General features: G+C 40.1%; 2 protein-coding genes across 6 annotated transcripts in view; one reads left to right on the top strand and one right to left on the bottom strand.

Annotated features, from left to right (window-relative positions):
• ABCB11 (ATP binding cassette subfamily B member 11) overlaps positions 1-3,801 on the bottom strand; it is a 58,549-nt gene extending 54,748 nt beyond the window's left edge. For all 5 annotated transcript variants that reach the window (XR_001295128.2, XR_001295127.2, XM_013960661.2 and 2 more), the window contains exon 1: positions 3,775-3,801. The gene's annotated coding sequence lies outside the window, so the exon portion shown is untranslated. The remainder of the gene's footprint in view (positions 1-3,774) is intronic.
• A 3,585-nt stretch (positions 3,802-7,386) lies between these two features.
• LOC106499163 (dehydrogenase/reductase SDR family member 9) lies at positions 7,387-11,820 on the top strand. Its single transcript, XM_013960553.2, has 4 exons — positions 7,387-7,705; positions 9,183-9,441; positions 10,457-10,620; positions 11,347-11,820. The coding sequence occupies exons 1-4, from the start codon at positions 7,387-7,389 to the stop codon at positions 11,571-11,573; spliced, it is 969 nt and encodes a 322-aa protein (XP_013816007.1). The 3' UTR covers positions 11,574-11,820.
• Positions 11,821-15,890: the final 4,070 nt, after the last annotated feature.

Here is a 15,890-nt window from a genome sequence, read left to right as displayed (position 1 = left end):
GAAATTGCATTTTACCCTAGTCGATTAAGGTATGACTGCTAAACTTTTGATAAACAAAAATCTATAAGGAACTCAAAATCCATATTTAAACAGGTAATACTTGGAAAATGTTAACAAAGGAATATACTCTATAGAAGGAAATAACTTTTGGAGCTAGTCAAAAGCCCTTTGAAATCTTTTTCAAGGGCTTTTGATTAGATCTTTATATAATATTAAGAAAAAAACAGTGAAAATTGGCTAAAGAAACATTAGCCTTCATTTTTTAAATCTAGGTTGCTCAGATATTAATAATAGCATACATGCAGAAACACACTTTTCTGCAAAACAGAGCCTGAATACCTCATTCCTCAAATAGCACCATTGAAAAACACTACCTGTGCAGAGGAATTCAGCATTTAGCCTAGATTATTTTGAAGGAAAAATAAGGGCGTTTTCCAGTTCAGGAAGTTTCATCAGTTAGTTACCTTTGAAACATTAAACATGATAGATCTGTTACTTACCTGTGACTGTGAAAAACCATGTATCATAAAACAATTCGCAAGGATCCAGTTCAACTAGTCAGTGATGCACCCAACCATTTCCCATCATGATTTCATTATTCTAACCCATTTGTCAGGACTGAACCTTTAAATTGGGCATTGGTTATTTGCACCTGGGTCAGTAACCATGCGGTCACGATGGCTACAGGTCACTGACATCTAATGGAGAGTTTAAATTTGACTAATGTAATCTCACAACACAAAGTCAGGACACTTGGAAAGCAGTTACATATGTGGAGACCAAGCTGTTCTCTAAAAAAAGATAAATAAATTAAATTGTATACAATAAATGTATAGGAAGAGATTGTTACAGCACTTTATCAATTATAGTATAGAATTACTTTATTAGCAATGCAGTAATTCAGTGTACACTGCTGTCTCTGCAGTAAATATCAGTTTCAGCCTTAATTTGTTCTATTTAAAATACTGGTGAATAGCATGCAAATTGGTTCAGAGATTATGTTAAATTCAGATTAAATAAAATAAATTCTCAAAACTTTGGTTTTCTAACCCACAGGTTTTCCCTATCCCCATGGCATCTAAAATTTTATCATTGTCCCTTAGAAAGGTAAAGATTTTAAAAACTGGAAACTACTGTGCAATAGTGAATTCTCACTGGAGACAAGGCTGCCATGGATTTTCCAGTGAGGCACACTGGTGAGGACAATGCTATAGCCCCAGCCAACGTCACCCTCAGAGTTTAGAGGGGATTGGCAAACATGATATAGTTCCCCTCTGAAATAAACAGCAAAGATGAGGCCAGTTCTCACTATAGACAGCCCTGACTGATACGACAAGACAGAAAGGCAACGCTTTAATCATAGTGACCTTCAACTCTCCTCGGTCTTCCGTGCTTTCAAACTTCCCACGACAAGGCCTCACGCACAAAATTGCTCCCTGATCAAATGTAGCTCATCTGAATTCTGTTTTCCTTACTTACAGTCATTTCAGCATATCCAGTGACAGCATTACCAAATACAAACCTCATGTCCTCTCCAGTTTTCATAACAAAAAGAAGTCTATGGGTATACCGTAGCTTTGAGAGTAACACTATCAGAGATAACTTCACAGCACTAATTACTTAGTCCAACATATCATATAGCCAGAGAAAAAAATAGTCACTTATAGGTTAGGGCCTAGGAGTGGAGAGAATGGAAGGGAAAACACATGGTAGAGCAGAACTCTGCATTACTTCATTCCCCACTGGTAGCCTCTCCTGGAGCAACATGGCCGAAGATCAGAAAGTTGCAATGCTTTTTCTTTCCCAAGTACCTAATCAGAGCTTACACTTGGGATGCAGTGAGGTCCAGCATGTCCAGACAGGGCTGGGCTTGACAGACACAGTACATTAACTTTAGCTTTACACAAATTACTTCAGTCTTTTCACTTGAAAGACTTTGCCCATCTAAGCATTCAGAGAGTATGCGCAGGGCCTGCTTCACTCTGCTAGTGAAGTGGATTAAGACACTGATGAATTGGAGCTGAGACCACAGACTACCCTAATCCTTTAAGGGCTCTATACCTATCCAAACCTCCACTTCATTTCTCTCAACTCATCCTCACAGAAAGTCCTGAACAAATTCTGACCCTGACTTTATGACACAAACCAGAAAAAGAATAGATGCTGAAAGAGCATCTATCTGTGTAAAGTGTAGTGGAGAACATACAGCACTTGGTTTTGGTTCACCTCCCAGAGCCACCTTCTTGTTTTACAACTGCTAATAGAAAAACTACCAAATTCACTTCATCTCCTCAAACTCTTATGTTTTGTCCTGTTTCTTCCGATGTCCTGGGAAACTCAGTTTCTATTGCTACATTCGGCCTTAGCAGCATTTCAGTGAATGAAGAATTACCCACTGAACTAAAACAACAGAGAGCAGGACTTCAGTAAGTCAGAAGAGACTTTGGATAGATACTCCAATTCCCCTGAATTTTGGTAGGGAAGAATTTTGGTAGGGAATAGATATGATTTAGCTTGTGAAACATGAAAAATGCTGTCATGATAATTCCCTTCAGTCATGGTCTGAGTTGAAGGGAAACACTTCACTTATAGCTCACATCATTTTAATACTTCTTTGCACAGGAAGAAAGAGATCACAATTCATTGAGCCAAATGCAGTAAAATAAATGCTTCTTCTCTGAATTTGAGTGGCTGTTTATGTCACTTTATTCCCACTGCAAATGAAGTTCTTTCTTCTCTGGATTTCTTCCAATAGTTCATAGGAGCAAATGAATAAAAATGAATCTTTGTTATTCCTGGACAGATCATTTCTCATAAATGAAAGCTCTTGTGCTCTATTGGCATAGGACTCCTCAGCTCTAAGCTGTAGTCTACAAATTATTGATTGTTATTAAACTAAAAGAATTCACTTTTCTAGCACTGAACAGAGCTAGTAGCAGTGATCCAATAAAACGCTTCCAAAGCTTATTAAAGACAGCCAGAGGCATACCACTGTGTGTGCACAGGCATATAGGAGCAGGTGACCATGCTTCTTCATCAAGAGACATCAGACTCAATCTGCCACTACAGGCCAAGATTCCAGATGACTGGGCTGTTTCTGTGTTTTGCACTGAAGTCTACCTGCAAGTGCAGCAGTCTGAACTATCCCGCTTGACAGGATGCATTGAGCAGACAGCTCTTATGCTTTACTCATTTACTTTGTAGCCAGGGCTAGCAGACAATCGTTTCCAGGGCCACAAAGCCAAACACCGCATTTATTACTTGGGTATAACCCCCATCTGAATTGGGCCATTTACAGCGATAGCACGTCAGTGCGTGAGAAGTATAAGGCAGCTTTCAATGCTGAATTACACTTCTACTCCTGCATTATACTCTTTCTTCCTGTCCTGATACTTTTTCTTTTTTTTCTTTTTTTTTTTTTCGGGGGGGGGGGGGGGGCAAACAATTTGTTCACACCTTTTTTTCCTCCAGGTCTTTGGAAGTACTTTTTTTCCCCCTGTTTTGCTCCACATGCTATCACAATTGTTTCACCCAAATAATACGAAGTTGAAAGTAAAGTGAACTCTGAATATAGCTAGTTACATCGCTCTTTTGGTGTCTTAAATTAAGGTAAGAGGCATTTGAATTAAAGAAGATACAGTTCATGGCTTGAATTATTGGGTAGATGACTTCTTTATCTGGTTTTGGAGTGTCAGTTGTTAAATACTGTTTATAAACTTCCTTTGAAAAAATTATTACAGTAATAAAAGTATTTAGAGGAATCAAACAACCAACCTAGGCTGGAAGGGAACAGATTCTTCTGCAGGATGCTGACCATGGCCAGAGACTGCAGCAGTGGGAAGCTGTATGAAAGGTCAGCACAAGTACAAGTTGGTCAAGTTGGCAGGTACCCACATGCTGTGTCTTCATTCTTTTCTTGGCATCACAGCAAAATATGAACGCTGCTTAGTATTCACCTTGTACAACACAAAATAAATTTTACAGTGAGCTTGCTGATTTGGGATTTATACTATTAAGAAAATAAAATCAAATTATGTCAGTCCCATGAGGTGTATACGTATAATATTACCTCCTTCCTTGACTTTTGAAAAAGTTACCGCCATTTCCAAAGATGATCTTCAGCAGCTGTTCTATATAGAAACCTCATTTTTCCAGCTAAGAGAAGGGCAAGACTTCCTCTTTTGATGATTTGGTTTTTATCATTTTTGTTGCAAACAAAGTCATTTGTTGGTAAGAACTTCCCTTTCTGCAAACTAACTACATTTCTTCATACTGAAATGGTGAATAAGCTAATACTTTCCTTACACTGAAATAAGGAAAGTATCTCTAGGTACAATGGGGATGTTTCTCCAAATATGACTTTCTGTAGTTTTGGGAAGTATAAGAATCCAAGTCAGAGACTGTCATGAGTGGATACCTCAGGGTGGGAGGCTAGCACATAACAAGAAACAAATCTGTTTATCCTCCCATGGTCTAAGTCACAGTGTATTTATTTCTTGGTCACAGAAAGACACTATACTGAAACTGCAAAATAATGTCTAGAGCTGCTCCGACAAGGAAGCTAGGAGGCAGACAACAAGGAAATTATCACTTTTTACTTGCCCAGTTTCTATAGTTACTCCCTCAACATCTGCTCTTGAACAGTACCAGAAACAGGATGCTTGCTTAGACATCCCTTTGATCTGACCCATTATGACTTTTTTCCCCCTATTTCAAATGTTTGTGCAAATAAAAATATTAAAGATAGGTCCAACATATCTAAAAAAAATTATGAAAACAATGATCTTTTATATCAAAATTATGTGGCTCAAAATGTTGGGGGGGGGGGGAAGAAGTATTTCAAATAGACCTCTCTGAGGCTGCCTACCTCATCATTTGGGCATCCAGGCCCCTTAATTACCTCAGCTGTTCTTGTGAGAAGACAGTAGGGCCACACAAGTCTGCCTTGCCCTATAGGCCTCCATTTTGTTGACCAGTTCTGAATGTTGCCAGTCGAACACCTTTTGACCAAGCGCCCCTTATCGCTCTGCCTGAGGGAAACTAGAGAAAAACATAATTTTTGTTGATTAGTCTTTTGTTTTCATTCTTTTTCGGTTTGTAGCCCCTTAAAAAAAAAAAGGTAGAATCTTTACACTGCAAAGTTAGGCCTAATGAGGGCAGGCTCTGGTATTTCTAGCTATCTCTAGATATCTAGACAGGTATAAAGTCCCACCAGCCCATTAATTAAAGATCACAGGGACTGGAGGCTAACCCTAAACGGCAGCCCTGATTGTTTGAGTCCATGTTTGTAGACATGCCTGTTACCATGGCAAAGATAGGGGGTGCAGTGCGCTAGGCTTAGCCTTTTTTGAGTCTAGTTGACTTTTTTTTAAATTTATTGACACGATTACAGACCAGGCCAATTTATACTCTATTTTGTTTATGTTAATTTACTCGTTATTTAGTTAATATCTGCTTTGTATCTGGAGCAGCACTTGATGAAGTGCAATCTGTCTCTTCCTGCTCTAGGTGGTCCCTTCCCAGTTCTCCTCCCCCAGGCCCCAGGGGTTTGCCCCAGCAGGCAGGGCCCTGCCAGGGCTTCGCAGAGGAGCCCCGGCTGCACCCGGGCATTGTCAGGGCTGGCCGAGGTGTGAGAGGAGTGGCAGAGAAATACCACCTCCATGCCCAAGGATGAAGGCTAGTAGGCCTAGCAGAGTCCTTCCGTGGAGCAAGCCTGTCCCCTGGGCTTTGAAAAATAGCAGTCAGGGCCCTGTGGCAACTTCACAACTGCAAAAGAGGGTGCAGGCAAAGCAAGATTGGGCTTCATATTAATGCTTTTCTCCTGTGTGTATTCCACAGGAATATGGAAACTCTAAACAGAGGAAAGGATACTATAAAGAGAATGGATTGTTTTCCTAAAAAGAAAGTTATTTTAATAAGGGTCACACAAGGAGGAGGAACAGCCAAGGTGCTGGGTCTGTTAGGCATGCACACAGATACACAAAAAAGTTTCCTTTTCTTAACAAAGGAACTGTGAAATACTACGCAGGGAGAACAGTTACCTAGTTACTTCATCATACTTTCTTCGAGACTGATGCTGCAGAGGAAGTTACACAACAAAAGTTAGCATGTCTACATCGAAACTTCTGCAACACCATGTGTAACTTCTAGACAAGAAGCTGCATTTATAGCCACCATAAAATATGTATGTAAGCAAGCAGTACAAGCAGCCATTGAACTTGCAATAAAATTGAGGTATATTTAACCTCATAGAACTGTTTTCTGCTCTGATACATGTGCAGAAAATAAAAGTAGTGTTCCTTTCCTATTATGATGCTGAACAACATGACATATGTTTGCAATATGCTTTTAAATTGTGTTTGGCCAGGAAAACATTGGCCATAGTAAATGCAACATCAGTGGCTTCCTGCCCTGCGGAGATAGTCTATAAGCAGTCTCTAAAAAATCTGTATTCCTTTACATCCATTTAGAACTTTTTTTTTTTTTTTTTTTTTTTTTTTTTTAAGTCATCAGGTTTCTTGTTTTCTGGGCCATGGGCATTCATGAAGAAGTACAACTGAAATTTTTTCTCCAAGAACAATTCCACCCATCATCAACTGTTACTTCTTTATAAGTTCACTATTATGTCAATTGCAGGATAATCCCCGATGCGTAGGTTCTTCCCACCCACATTTTGCAGTATTGAAGTTGTCACACTGCCTGACATTCGCCCTGGCAGGGGAAGTGCTCCAACCTGCACCTTCCTGCCCATGCTCAGGGACAACTACGTTGATGGGAATTTATTCCTTGAGAGGCGAAGTGGTAGAACCGTTACTTCTCTTTCTTGAGAGTCTGGCACAGAGAGCCAAGGTTTTTAGGGAAACTAAATATATCATTTTTCCTGCCTAGCCTTGCTTAAGAACCTACAGTGAAGAGAAAGGTTCCAGCTCCTGCTGATCTTGAAAGACCTTCTGCTGCTAGCTGTCCCCAGTCGTACTCTCCCATTTTCTAGGAACAGACGCTACATTCAGACATTTCAGCTAGTTTCCACACAAGCCTCTGCAAATATTTGATCTTTGCTACTCTTCTCCAGACAGTGTTTCTCTCAGACATGTTTCATGGGAGCTGAGGCTGCAAACTGGCAGCAGCAACCTAAGATGCATTATTCTATGTAACTTTACTACAATATATCCCAAGTTCTCATTTCTGCTCAAGCAAGAATTATTTTTTTGTTGTTTTAGCACAAGGAGGCAACTTCTCTGAACTGTGCCTGCTCCTCTCAATAGCTGTGGTTAGCAAACTCATCAAGGAGAGAGAGAGAGGGGAAGGAAAAAAAAAAAAACCCTTTTAAAACTAGCAGCTCTTCTTTTTGTTGCAGGAGAAAGCATTCAGAAGATTTCTGTAAAAATGCTTTTCTACATATTAATCTTTCTTGGCATCGTTTCTCTATGGTGGCATTGGAGGGCAAGAGACAAGCTGAAGGTTACAAATCTCACTGGCAAATATATATTCATCACTGGATGTGACACAGGCTTTGGAAATCTGGCAGCAAAGACTTTTGATAAAAAGGGATTTCGTGTTTTTGCTGGTTGTCTGACTGAAACAGGAGCCAAAGAGCTAGCAGCTGTGACCTCCAAGCAGCTTCAGACAGTACTGCTGGATGTGAGAGATTCAGACAACATTAAGAAAGTGGCTGCACGGATCAAAAAGGAAGTTCAGTCCGAAGGTAAGTTCCAGGGTATCTGACAACAATTAAAAAAAACCCAAAAAACAACAACAACAACAACAACAACAACAAAAACCCCACCCCACCTCTACACACTTCCCAGGCTGCATCACCAGGACAGGAAACAAATAAAGTAACTTCCGCCCAACAGGATTAAACAATTATTATTTTAAAAATTGAGCATATGTATGACTTATAATCAATCATAATGTCACAAGCAAAAATATAGTTGAACTCTAGTGAATAATTCAGAATATAACTACTTTGGAATATTGCTTGCAGACCATCTGAAAAAAGGAATAACCCATGCCCTTGATCCAACAAGCTATGCAAGACAAGATGCTGCAACTGTTACTGATGCTAACTGACTTCAGTAGGACCAGTATTGCCATAGAGTTTACAAGGGTACAAAGTCCTATGGGCTGGATTCTGTTAACCTCGAGCCTTAACTCTGGTCTGTTATGATTTGCCATAGTACCCAATTATACTTAACACTGAATTCCAATTTCCATTTGACAGTCTCTCTCTTTGTAAAATTGCTTATAAGCTTGCTCAGATTGCTTTTACTTGAAACTGTGCTTGGTTTCAGGCCAAAAGTGATATTCCCTCCACCCATGAAAAACCATGAATAAAGTCAGATTGGCAAAAGTATTCATTCATGCAGCTCAAATAGCCGATGCAAGAAAAGAACTGGTTTTAAGCTTTCATATCTTCCTTCCCACTTCTGAGGACTCAGAAATGTTTATCAAATAGATTTAGTGTTTTTCTCCTGCCCCCACCTCATTTTTAGAGCTAATGTTCATAAAAATATATATATAGATAATATAAATATTATATATTATATATAAATATATATATATTATATAATATAAATAGTATTATATTCTTCTTCCCATTTCCAGTTGGATGATGTCATCAGTGTAAGACATAAGCTCTCTGCCACAACAGAAACGTCTGTGGGGGAAAAAAACTAATAAATAGCAGAAGCTTTCTCAGTCACAGCTCCCATCTTCTTTTTAAAGGTCTGAAAATGATTTTTATTTTGTTATTTCTGTTTGTTTTTAAAAAAAGAAGGCTGAGCTCAGTTTTGTCAGCTAGATTTGTTCTGGTCCTGAGGCAGGGTTTTTTTTTAATACAAACAAAACCAGACTTGTAAACAGACCAGGTCTATTCCCTGCACAGTTCCTGCTCACCCACATAACTTTTCTTTCCTTAGCCTTCCTCTACTGAACCTTCTCCCACTTAAAGGAAAAAAAAAAAAGGCAGAGATTGTAAAGGGTGAAAGAGAACATGGTGGTAAAATTAAGGCACCGAGAATGAAGCTGTGTGCTGCAGGACATTCTCAAGCAATTCCTCTGTGAATCTTGGTAGCCCACTTGGTCCCTCACCTATTCTCTGTGAAGTCTCACCCAGTTCAATCAATCTAACACATTATGTGAAAATGTGCTTCCTAATTTTCTTCTTTCTTTCCCTGCAGGTCTCTGGGGACTTGTCAATAATGCTGGGATTATGGGGCTATCAGCTCCTGCAGACTGGTTGGATATTGAGCACTTTAGAGAACCAATTGAAGTTAATTTAATTGGACTCATAAATGTTACAATAAATATGCTTCCCTTGATAAAGAAAGCAAAGGGAAGGGTAGTAAATGTATCCAGCGTTGGAGGTCGCCTAGCATTCAGTGGTGGAGGCTATTTCCCTTCAAAGTTTGGGGTAGAAGCATTTAATGACAGCTTAAGGTACAAATCTCACTGTGATGAAAGACCACTTCCCCCAGCCCCCAAGGCTAACTAACACTAGCACAGGCAAAATTGGAGCCGATTTACAAGCTTGGCAATTAGTGTGGATTTGAAGAATACTATGAACTAATTCTTCTTAAGAGTGTCTTTGCTCAGCATGGATTATGCCACTTTTGAAGACTAAGATAGCAGGCCTGTTTGGCACACAAAATATCCTAAAGTGTTACTGCGGCATAGCTAGTGCTCTGTAAATTCATAACTAACTTACCTTACTGTGTTCAGGGGCCTATTGCAGAGGAGGCTCAGATCAAGGAAATCGAGCACCTAGAAACTGTCAGCCCAAGCCCAACAAAAAACAAAAAAACCGCACACACACAAACCATACCATGAGTTACTGTATGATATTAACTTTAGTCTAAGTTTTGTTCTCAAGTCTCATCTTTTGATTATACTGATCATTAGAAAAATCTAGAGAATACAGCAACCTAATCCTGGGGACTACCATGGCTCCTTCATGTAATACAGGGATCAATTTGTGTGCCTAAATACAGAGTGCCATTTTAGATACCAGAAGGCATGCGAGACACTTACACAGGGCTGACAGACATGACACAGGGCTAGAAAGAACTGCACCGATACGGAGTACCAGCTGGAGGCCAAGTGGGATCCACTAAGACATATGAAATGGCTCTAGATACTTGCATTTAGGCAGCCAGACAGCCTTACAGACAAATCCAATAATTAACAAGCTACTGAAAGGTAAGCTAGGATATGAAATAAAATATGCCAGCTGTTGCATAGTCACTGCCCATACGTGCTCTCACCCTGTGAGAAAGACAAGATAGCTCATGCCTCTTTCATTTGGGATAACAGACTGAAAGTTCACACCCTTGCTTATCGCACAGTATGTGTGTGCTGGTGTGCCACATAAAGACAGAAATAAAGGCAGTAGTACAGGAGAAACAATATTAAGTAGAATGTCTAATGTGATGAAATCTTTGGGCTGTCTTTGCAGGAGAGACATGAAAGCTTTTGGAGTTAAGGTTTCTTGCATTGAACCTGGACTGTTCAGAACACCATTATCAAATCCAGCAAAGATTATGAAAGAAAAGGAGGTTATCTGGAATCAGCTTCCTCTCAGTATTAAAAAGCAATATGGAGATGAATATTTTCAGAAAGGTGAGGCAATTTCCAGCCATTTAAAAGGAACCAAAACATTTCTTGCTGAAAAAGACTTGCAAAATGGCATCATGTCTTCTGTCATTCTGACTTTCTGGAAATAGTGTTATGTAAAAAGTTATGCTTCAAATGCTTCTGAATAATCACAATATGGCCATCCACACAGAAGGAAAGAATTGCTATTTTATACCTGTGAAACTTTATTCAAATCTCAGTTAAAGATCAATTATTCGTGCTGGCATGTGGCTTTTGAGCAAACTTCCAAACAGAAACACTTATCTGATGATGCCAGTCTGGACCAATATGCTTTTCTGTCATTACCTTTTATTTATTTAGTAATCAAATAGGGATAAACACCCTCTGTTTCCACTAGCCCCAGTAGTGATGAAGCCATTCAAGAACTGTGTCTGTATTTCTACTTCCCTCTGCATCTGACGTATTTATATTTATTCTGAGCAACTGCCAAGGCTAGTTACCTGTCCTGAGGCTATACAGGCCTGGCTTTGCCGTGACTATTCCACAACTAAGGGTAACTAGATTGTTCTTGGGGTAAACTATATCACAAGGGTATTACAGGCAGGGGACTTAGTCCCCAGAAACTGCTAGGAATTCTTGGCTAGGGAGAAACAAGAAATACCAATTCCGTAGTGAAATTGCACAAGTAAGTGTGGAGGGAGGAGTTAAGTGTCCTGGCTGTCACTAAACAATCTTTTTTGAGTTTTACAGATGCAGCAAAGAAAGAAAAGCTGTTCAAGATCTGTCTTAACAGAGACATTTCACCAGTTGTTCAGTGTATGGAACATGCCCTAACGAGCCTCCATCCACGCACCCATTACGTTGTTGGGAGGGATGCTAAGGTCTTTTGGAATCCCCTTTCAAAAATGCCTGCAGCTGTACAAGACTGCTTACTTCTGAGAAACAGAGCAGAGCTTGCAGCTTCACATGCAGAGTGAAGTCTTTGACAATATAATCCCAGATGATAACCCCAATCCTCATCCCAAATAAGACTGATTCTATAAGATCTGTTCTTTATTTCAACATGATCCAAACTGTACCTGAAATACATTTACGTAAGGGAATGAGGGTGTAAGAAATAGATACATTTCTCCAATGTCTGCTACTATTAAAAATAAGTCCTTCCTTGTTTCATTATTTTGCTTCATTCCTAAAATGTAAACAAGAACAAAGTCATTATTAAACCTTCAGAAATTACTGTGACTTTTCAGTTCTTCCAATTTTTGGGTGCTCAGTGTGAGAGCCCTTAAATGTTCCAGTTTTCAAAGGTCCATAAATCACTCAAGTATCCCAGGAAACCAGAAAATGTGGCTTTAAGTCCCCAAAAGCAGGAACAGGAGATCAGTCTTTTCAGGCAGAGGAAGGAATGGAAGCAGGGCCATACTGTGGGAGAACCCTCTGCTGAACTCTTGCAATACAAACTAGCAAGGAGGGCAAAAATCCTCTTCCTGAGGCTACTTTCTTTAGTAGAGTCACCCCTACTTAATTTTGAAACCAAGGAAACTCTAGGTGCCTTCCCTAGGTGCAGTCCTAACTAGAGAGAGAGCAAAATAAAGTGCTTACATCCTAGAGATGGCTGGGATTCATGCCACTTCCCACCCACATGGTTTTATAGGGCTTAGGTGAGGCAGCTCCCTGGTCAGCATGCTAAAATCTTGTCGATCCAACTCTACCTCTGTATTGTAAAGGATCCATCGCTTCAAACTTAGATTGCAGATCCCAGTCAAGACAAGACAAGGGCCCAATACCTGCCATTTAGGTACTGAAGAGCTGGGAGTTTTTTTGTTTTGTTAGTTTGTTTGCTTGTTTTTAAATCTGAACTTGCAAGACTTCATGTCTGGAAGTTATTTCTTGGCATAAAAATAATAGCCTTGTTTTTGTGAGGTGCTGAGTAATTCCGGCAGGGAGGCTCTATTTCTTGTTAAATTCCTGACACAAATGCCTTTTAAGATCTAGCTCCATTAGAATTAATCATGACAAAGTGCTTGAGAACCGCGGAGACCCCCATGTCAGGCCTGAAACTGCACATTGCTCAGAAAGTCATTTCCTACTGTCATGGAAACTTCTCAGTGATGAAACAAATGCTTTCTTCATGCTGGTGAATTTGCAGTGACATGATCAGGCTAAACAGCAAGCTACCCAGCGGCTATCTAAATGTTGCCTGTTGTCAATTTATTTTCCTTGGAGCTTGCAAAATGTTATTCTATTTTTCTCAGCACAGCTTACACTTAGGCTTAGTGTGTTCATTATTATATCTCAGTTATCTAAAAAATTATTCCTTCTTGAACAGGTTTGAGACAGATACCTCTGAACTAGCTACTCCTACTGAAATACTGATGGTACTGTTGTTTGAGATTTTATTTTTAAAATTATGTCTGTCAAGAAAAGTGGCAGAAAACCAAATTCTCCTATTTAACATTTAAGTCAAAGGCTACTGTATAGCTGTCATGTGAGCTAGCAACTTCCCTGTCAAAATCTATATGATCTATTAGTTTTTCAGACAAGAGATCAGTCCATACCTGCCAGTGAAATTCTTGGCCCCTGTAGAAGAGACAGCATTAGCTGCTAGTAATGCAAGTATTGGCCTTAGCAGAGAGCCCTGATGTCACTTCACATAGAACCTCATTCTCCTTCTGGAAGTTAATCATTCCCCCCCACCAGAGATTATTCAACCCAAAGTGATTAGGGAAACAGTATAGCAGGATACTAACTAGTCTGATCTCTATCTTTAGAGATTCAAGTTTGGCTGGCTTATGTTAGTGCCTGTCAGACCACAGGCGCACCATCAGCTGCTGTGAGACCCTAGCACTGTGAAGGCTGACATTCAAAGGAAATTACAAACAGAATTGGAAATTACAAACAGAATTAGCACACTAACTGTAAATATATTATTTAAATTAGCAAAGCAGGAAAAATATCAGCTGCTCAATGTATTCCTAAAACACTTTTCATTGTATAAAGGGCCAGATTCTGCTGGCATTTTCTCTCCTGGAACCAAATGCTTTATTTACTCAAATGCCAACAAAAAGAACCAGTGACTTCCAGAAAGAATAAACCACAGTGTGTTCTGCTATAGCTATAAAAGTCTGTCCTACTCACAAGGCTGTATAAGACAGGTGTATATTTCCCACTGTCATGTGTAAAAATACTGTGTTTTAGAGACTAGAAATCTCACTCAGGAGATGACTAGTGACTTACACAAGGTCAGATGGTAAGTCAGAACATCCTCAGTGACTGCACCCACAAGATCCAACTTCTGTTAGCTTGCTGGAACCAATATATAAAATTATGTTTCAAAACCTTCATTTATGCAGCAGAAATAATGTTAGTTTCTTGCTTTTCCACTTGAGAATCTCATTTCCTTTCCAATGTTGTGCTTTAAGCAGGATCATTTTTCCAAGTCCTTTCTAGGAGCCAGGGATTTCATTAAGAAATACACCTATGGACCCAATGGGAAATCAGACATTCAAGTGCTGCCTTCTGTACATGGAAGATTGTCTCATGACAAGCTCTCTGTAACAGAAAGCTACATCTGGAGCTCACATTTTGCTTAGGTAATTTCTCTTCTGTTATGTTCCCCTCAAATAACGTGCTCCCAGCAAGTCAGAGAATCCTCTGGGAGAAAGGGAACTTATGTTGTGTTTCAGTGTTTTCTGAGATGCTAAGCAGGATCCATTCTGCAGGAGCCTGAGAATAAAGCCAGCAGTAGAGAAAGAAAAATTCCTTTTAGATTTTTCTCTCCTACATTTGTGTGGCAAAGGATTGCCACCTGTCATAACAGGTCGTTAATAATAAACCTGACTTGACAATATAACCTAGCCTTAGACCTAGAGAAGCATTCCACCGGGAAGGGCTTTGCCTGCTTGTAGATTGCCATTCTGTGGTCATTTCAACCAACCTGTAGCGTTAGCCTGTCATTCAAATCAGTTCAGACATGACTAGGCAGGCCTAACAAGAATGTCTGCTGGATTTGTGCTAGAGAAGAAATCTGTGCCAACCACCTGTTAAAAAGCATGCACACTGACCTCAAGTCTCCAGCAAGTTACACGTATCTACTGACCCTCCGGAGAGTGCTGCAAGAGTAATAACAGCCCGCACCAGAGCTGGGGCTCTGTCAGAAAGTGGCAAAAGAAGCAGGGATTTCCAGACCCATGTCAGAATGAGTGGGGAGAGGAACTGGAAGGGAAAGAGCTGTCCACCAAGTGGAAGATGAACTCTACAGCTCCTGGCAGGGAGCAGCAGCAGGGGTTACCTGCCGGTCTGGGACTGGCTGCAGTTGCCACGGTCTGGTCAACTAACTGAACAGGGCCAGATCACTTTCAGCTATACCCTACTGATGTCTTGGACGATATCGTTCAAATCCAAGCTTGCTCTCTGGCTGCGCCACCTGACTTGTTTTTCTAAGTTTAGATTTTCTTCTCATGCAGTTAGTTTCAGGTCAATTCCATAACAAGCTTACTCATTCATTCTACTATCGCCAACTGCCTTTGCCCAAGCCTCCCCACCTCCTGCAACCCTGCATCTGGTAGCAGGGACCATGCAGCTTTAAGAATGGAGAGGAATAAGGAAAAGGAGTTCTGCTTACAGATTAAAAAAACCACATAATTTGCAGCTGGATCAGAAGTACCCAGCAAAGTCTGGGCCAGGTAACAAATGAACAAGCAGCTTATCAGTCATATGTTAAAGTCTTTTCCCATGTAAACTGTAGGGCTTTTATTTGCATGTTTGGTAGAACTTGAGCTTTTATTTGAAAAACATTGTTTGGTTACTCAGACAATTGATTTGTTTCAAGTATCATAAAGCTGCCACCTAAACTATTTAAAAAAAAAAAATCCCTAAAACTTGCCAAACACAAGGTACCTTTTCCTCAGCTTTTGTCCCCAGAAGATCAAATCGTGCCAATAATAACTTGCCCACATAAAGGGGGAAAGAGATGGAGGTGTGGAGGACTGAACCAATTCCTTTTAAACCAATGGAAAGACTCCTGGCAATTTCAACATAAGGAGCAGATCAGTCCTCCCCAGCTGAGTAGCTTAGTTCTCCCTAATGAGCCTTGACAGCCCCCAGGCTCTGCAGATTACTAGATACAGGCCACCTGCTTATACAATATAGGTAGAATAGGCAGGCACATAGCGACTTACTTGGTATTAATCTTACATGTATGCTAAGACAGAGGCATCAGAGCACAAGTCATAACGAACAGCAGGGAAACAGGCCATGCTTGTCATCTGATACACAACAATCACAAAGCACCA

Source organism: Apteryx mantelli, chromosome 6 (genome assembly GCF_036417845.1).
Source record: "Apteryx mantelli isolate bAptMan1 chromosome 6, bAptMan1.hap1, whole genome shotgun sequence".
Lineage (NCBI taxonomy): Eukaryota > Metazoa > Chordata > Aves > Apterygiformes > Apterygidae > Apteryx > Apteryx mantelli.
The sequence above is the reverse complement of the archived record's forward strand: the minus strand, read 5'-3'. Positions and strand labels throughout refer to the sequence as shown.

Coding starts and splice junctions, on each gene's coding strand:
- LOC106499163 (XM_013960553.2), top strand. CDS start 7,387: ATGCTTTTCTACATATTAATCTTTCTTGGCATCGTTTCTCTATGGTGG. Junction 7,706..9,182: donor AAAGGAAGTTCAGTCCGAAG/GTAAGTTCCAGG, acceptor CTTTCCCTGCAG/GTCTCTGGGGACTTGTCAAT. Junction 9,442..10,456: donor GCATTTAATGACAGCTTAAG/GTACAAATCTCA, acceptor CTGTCTTTGCAG/GAGAGACATGAAAGCTTTTG.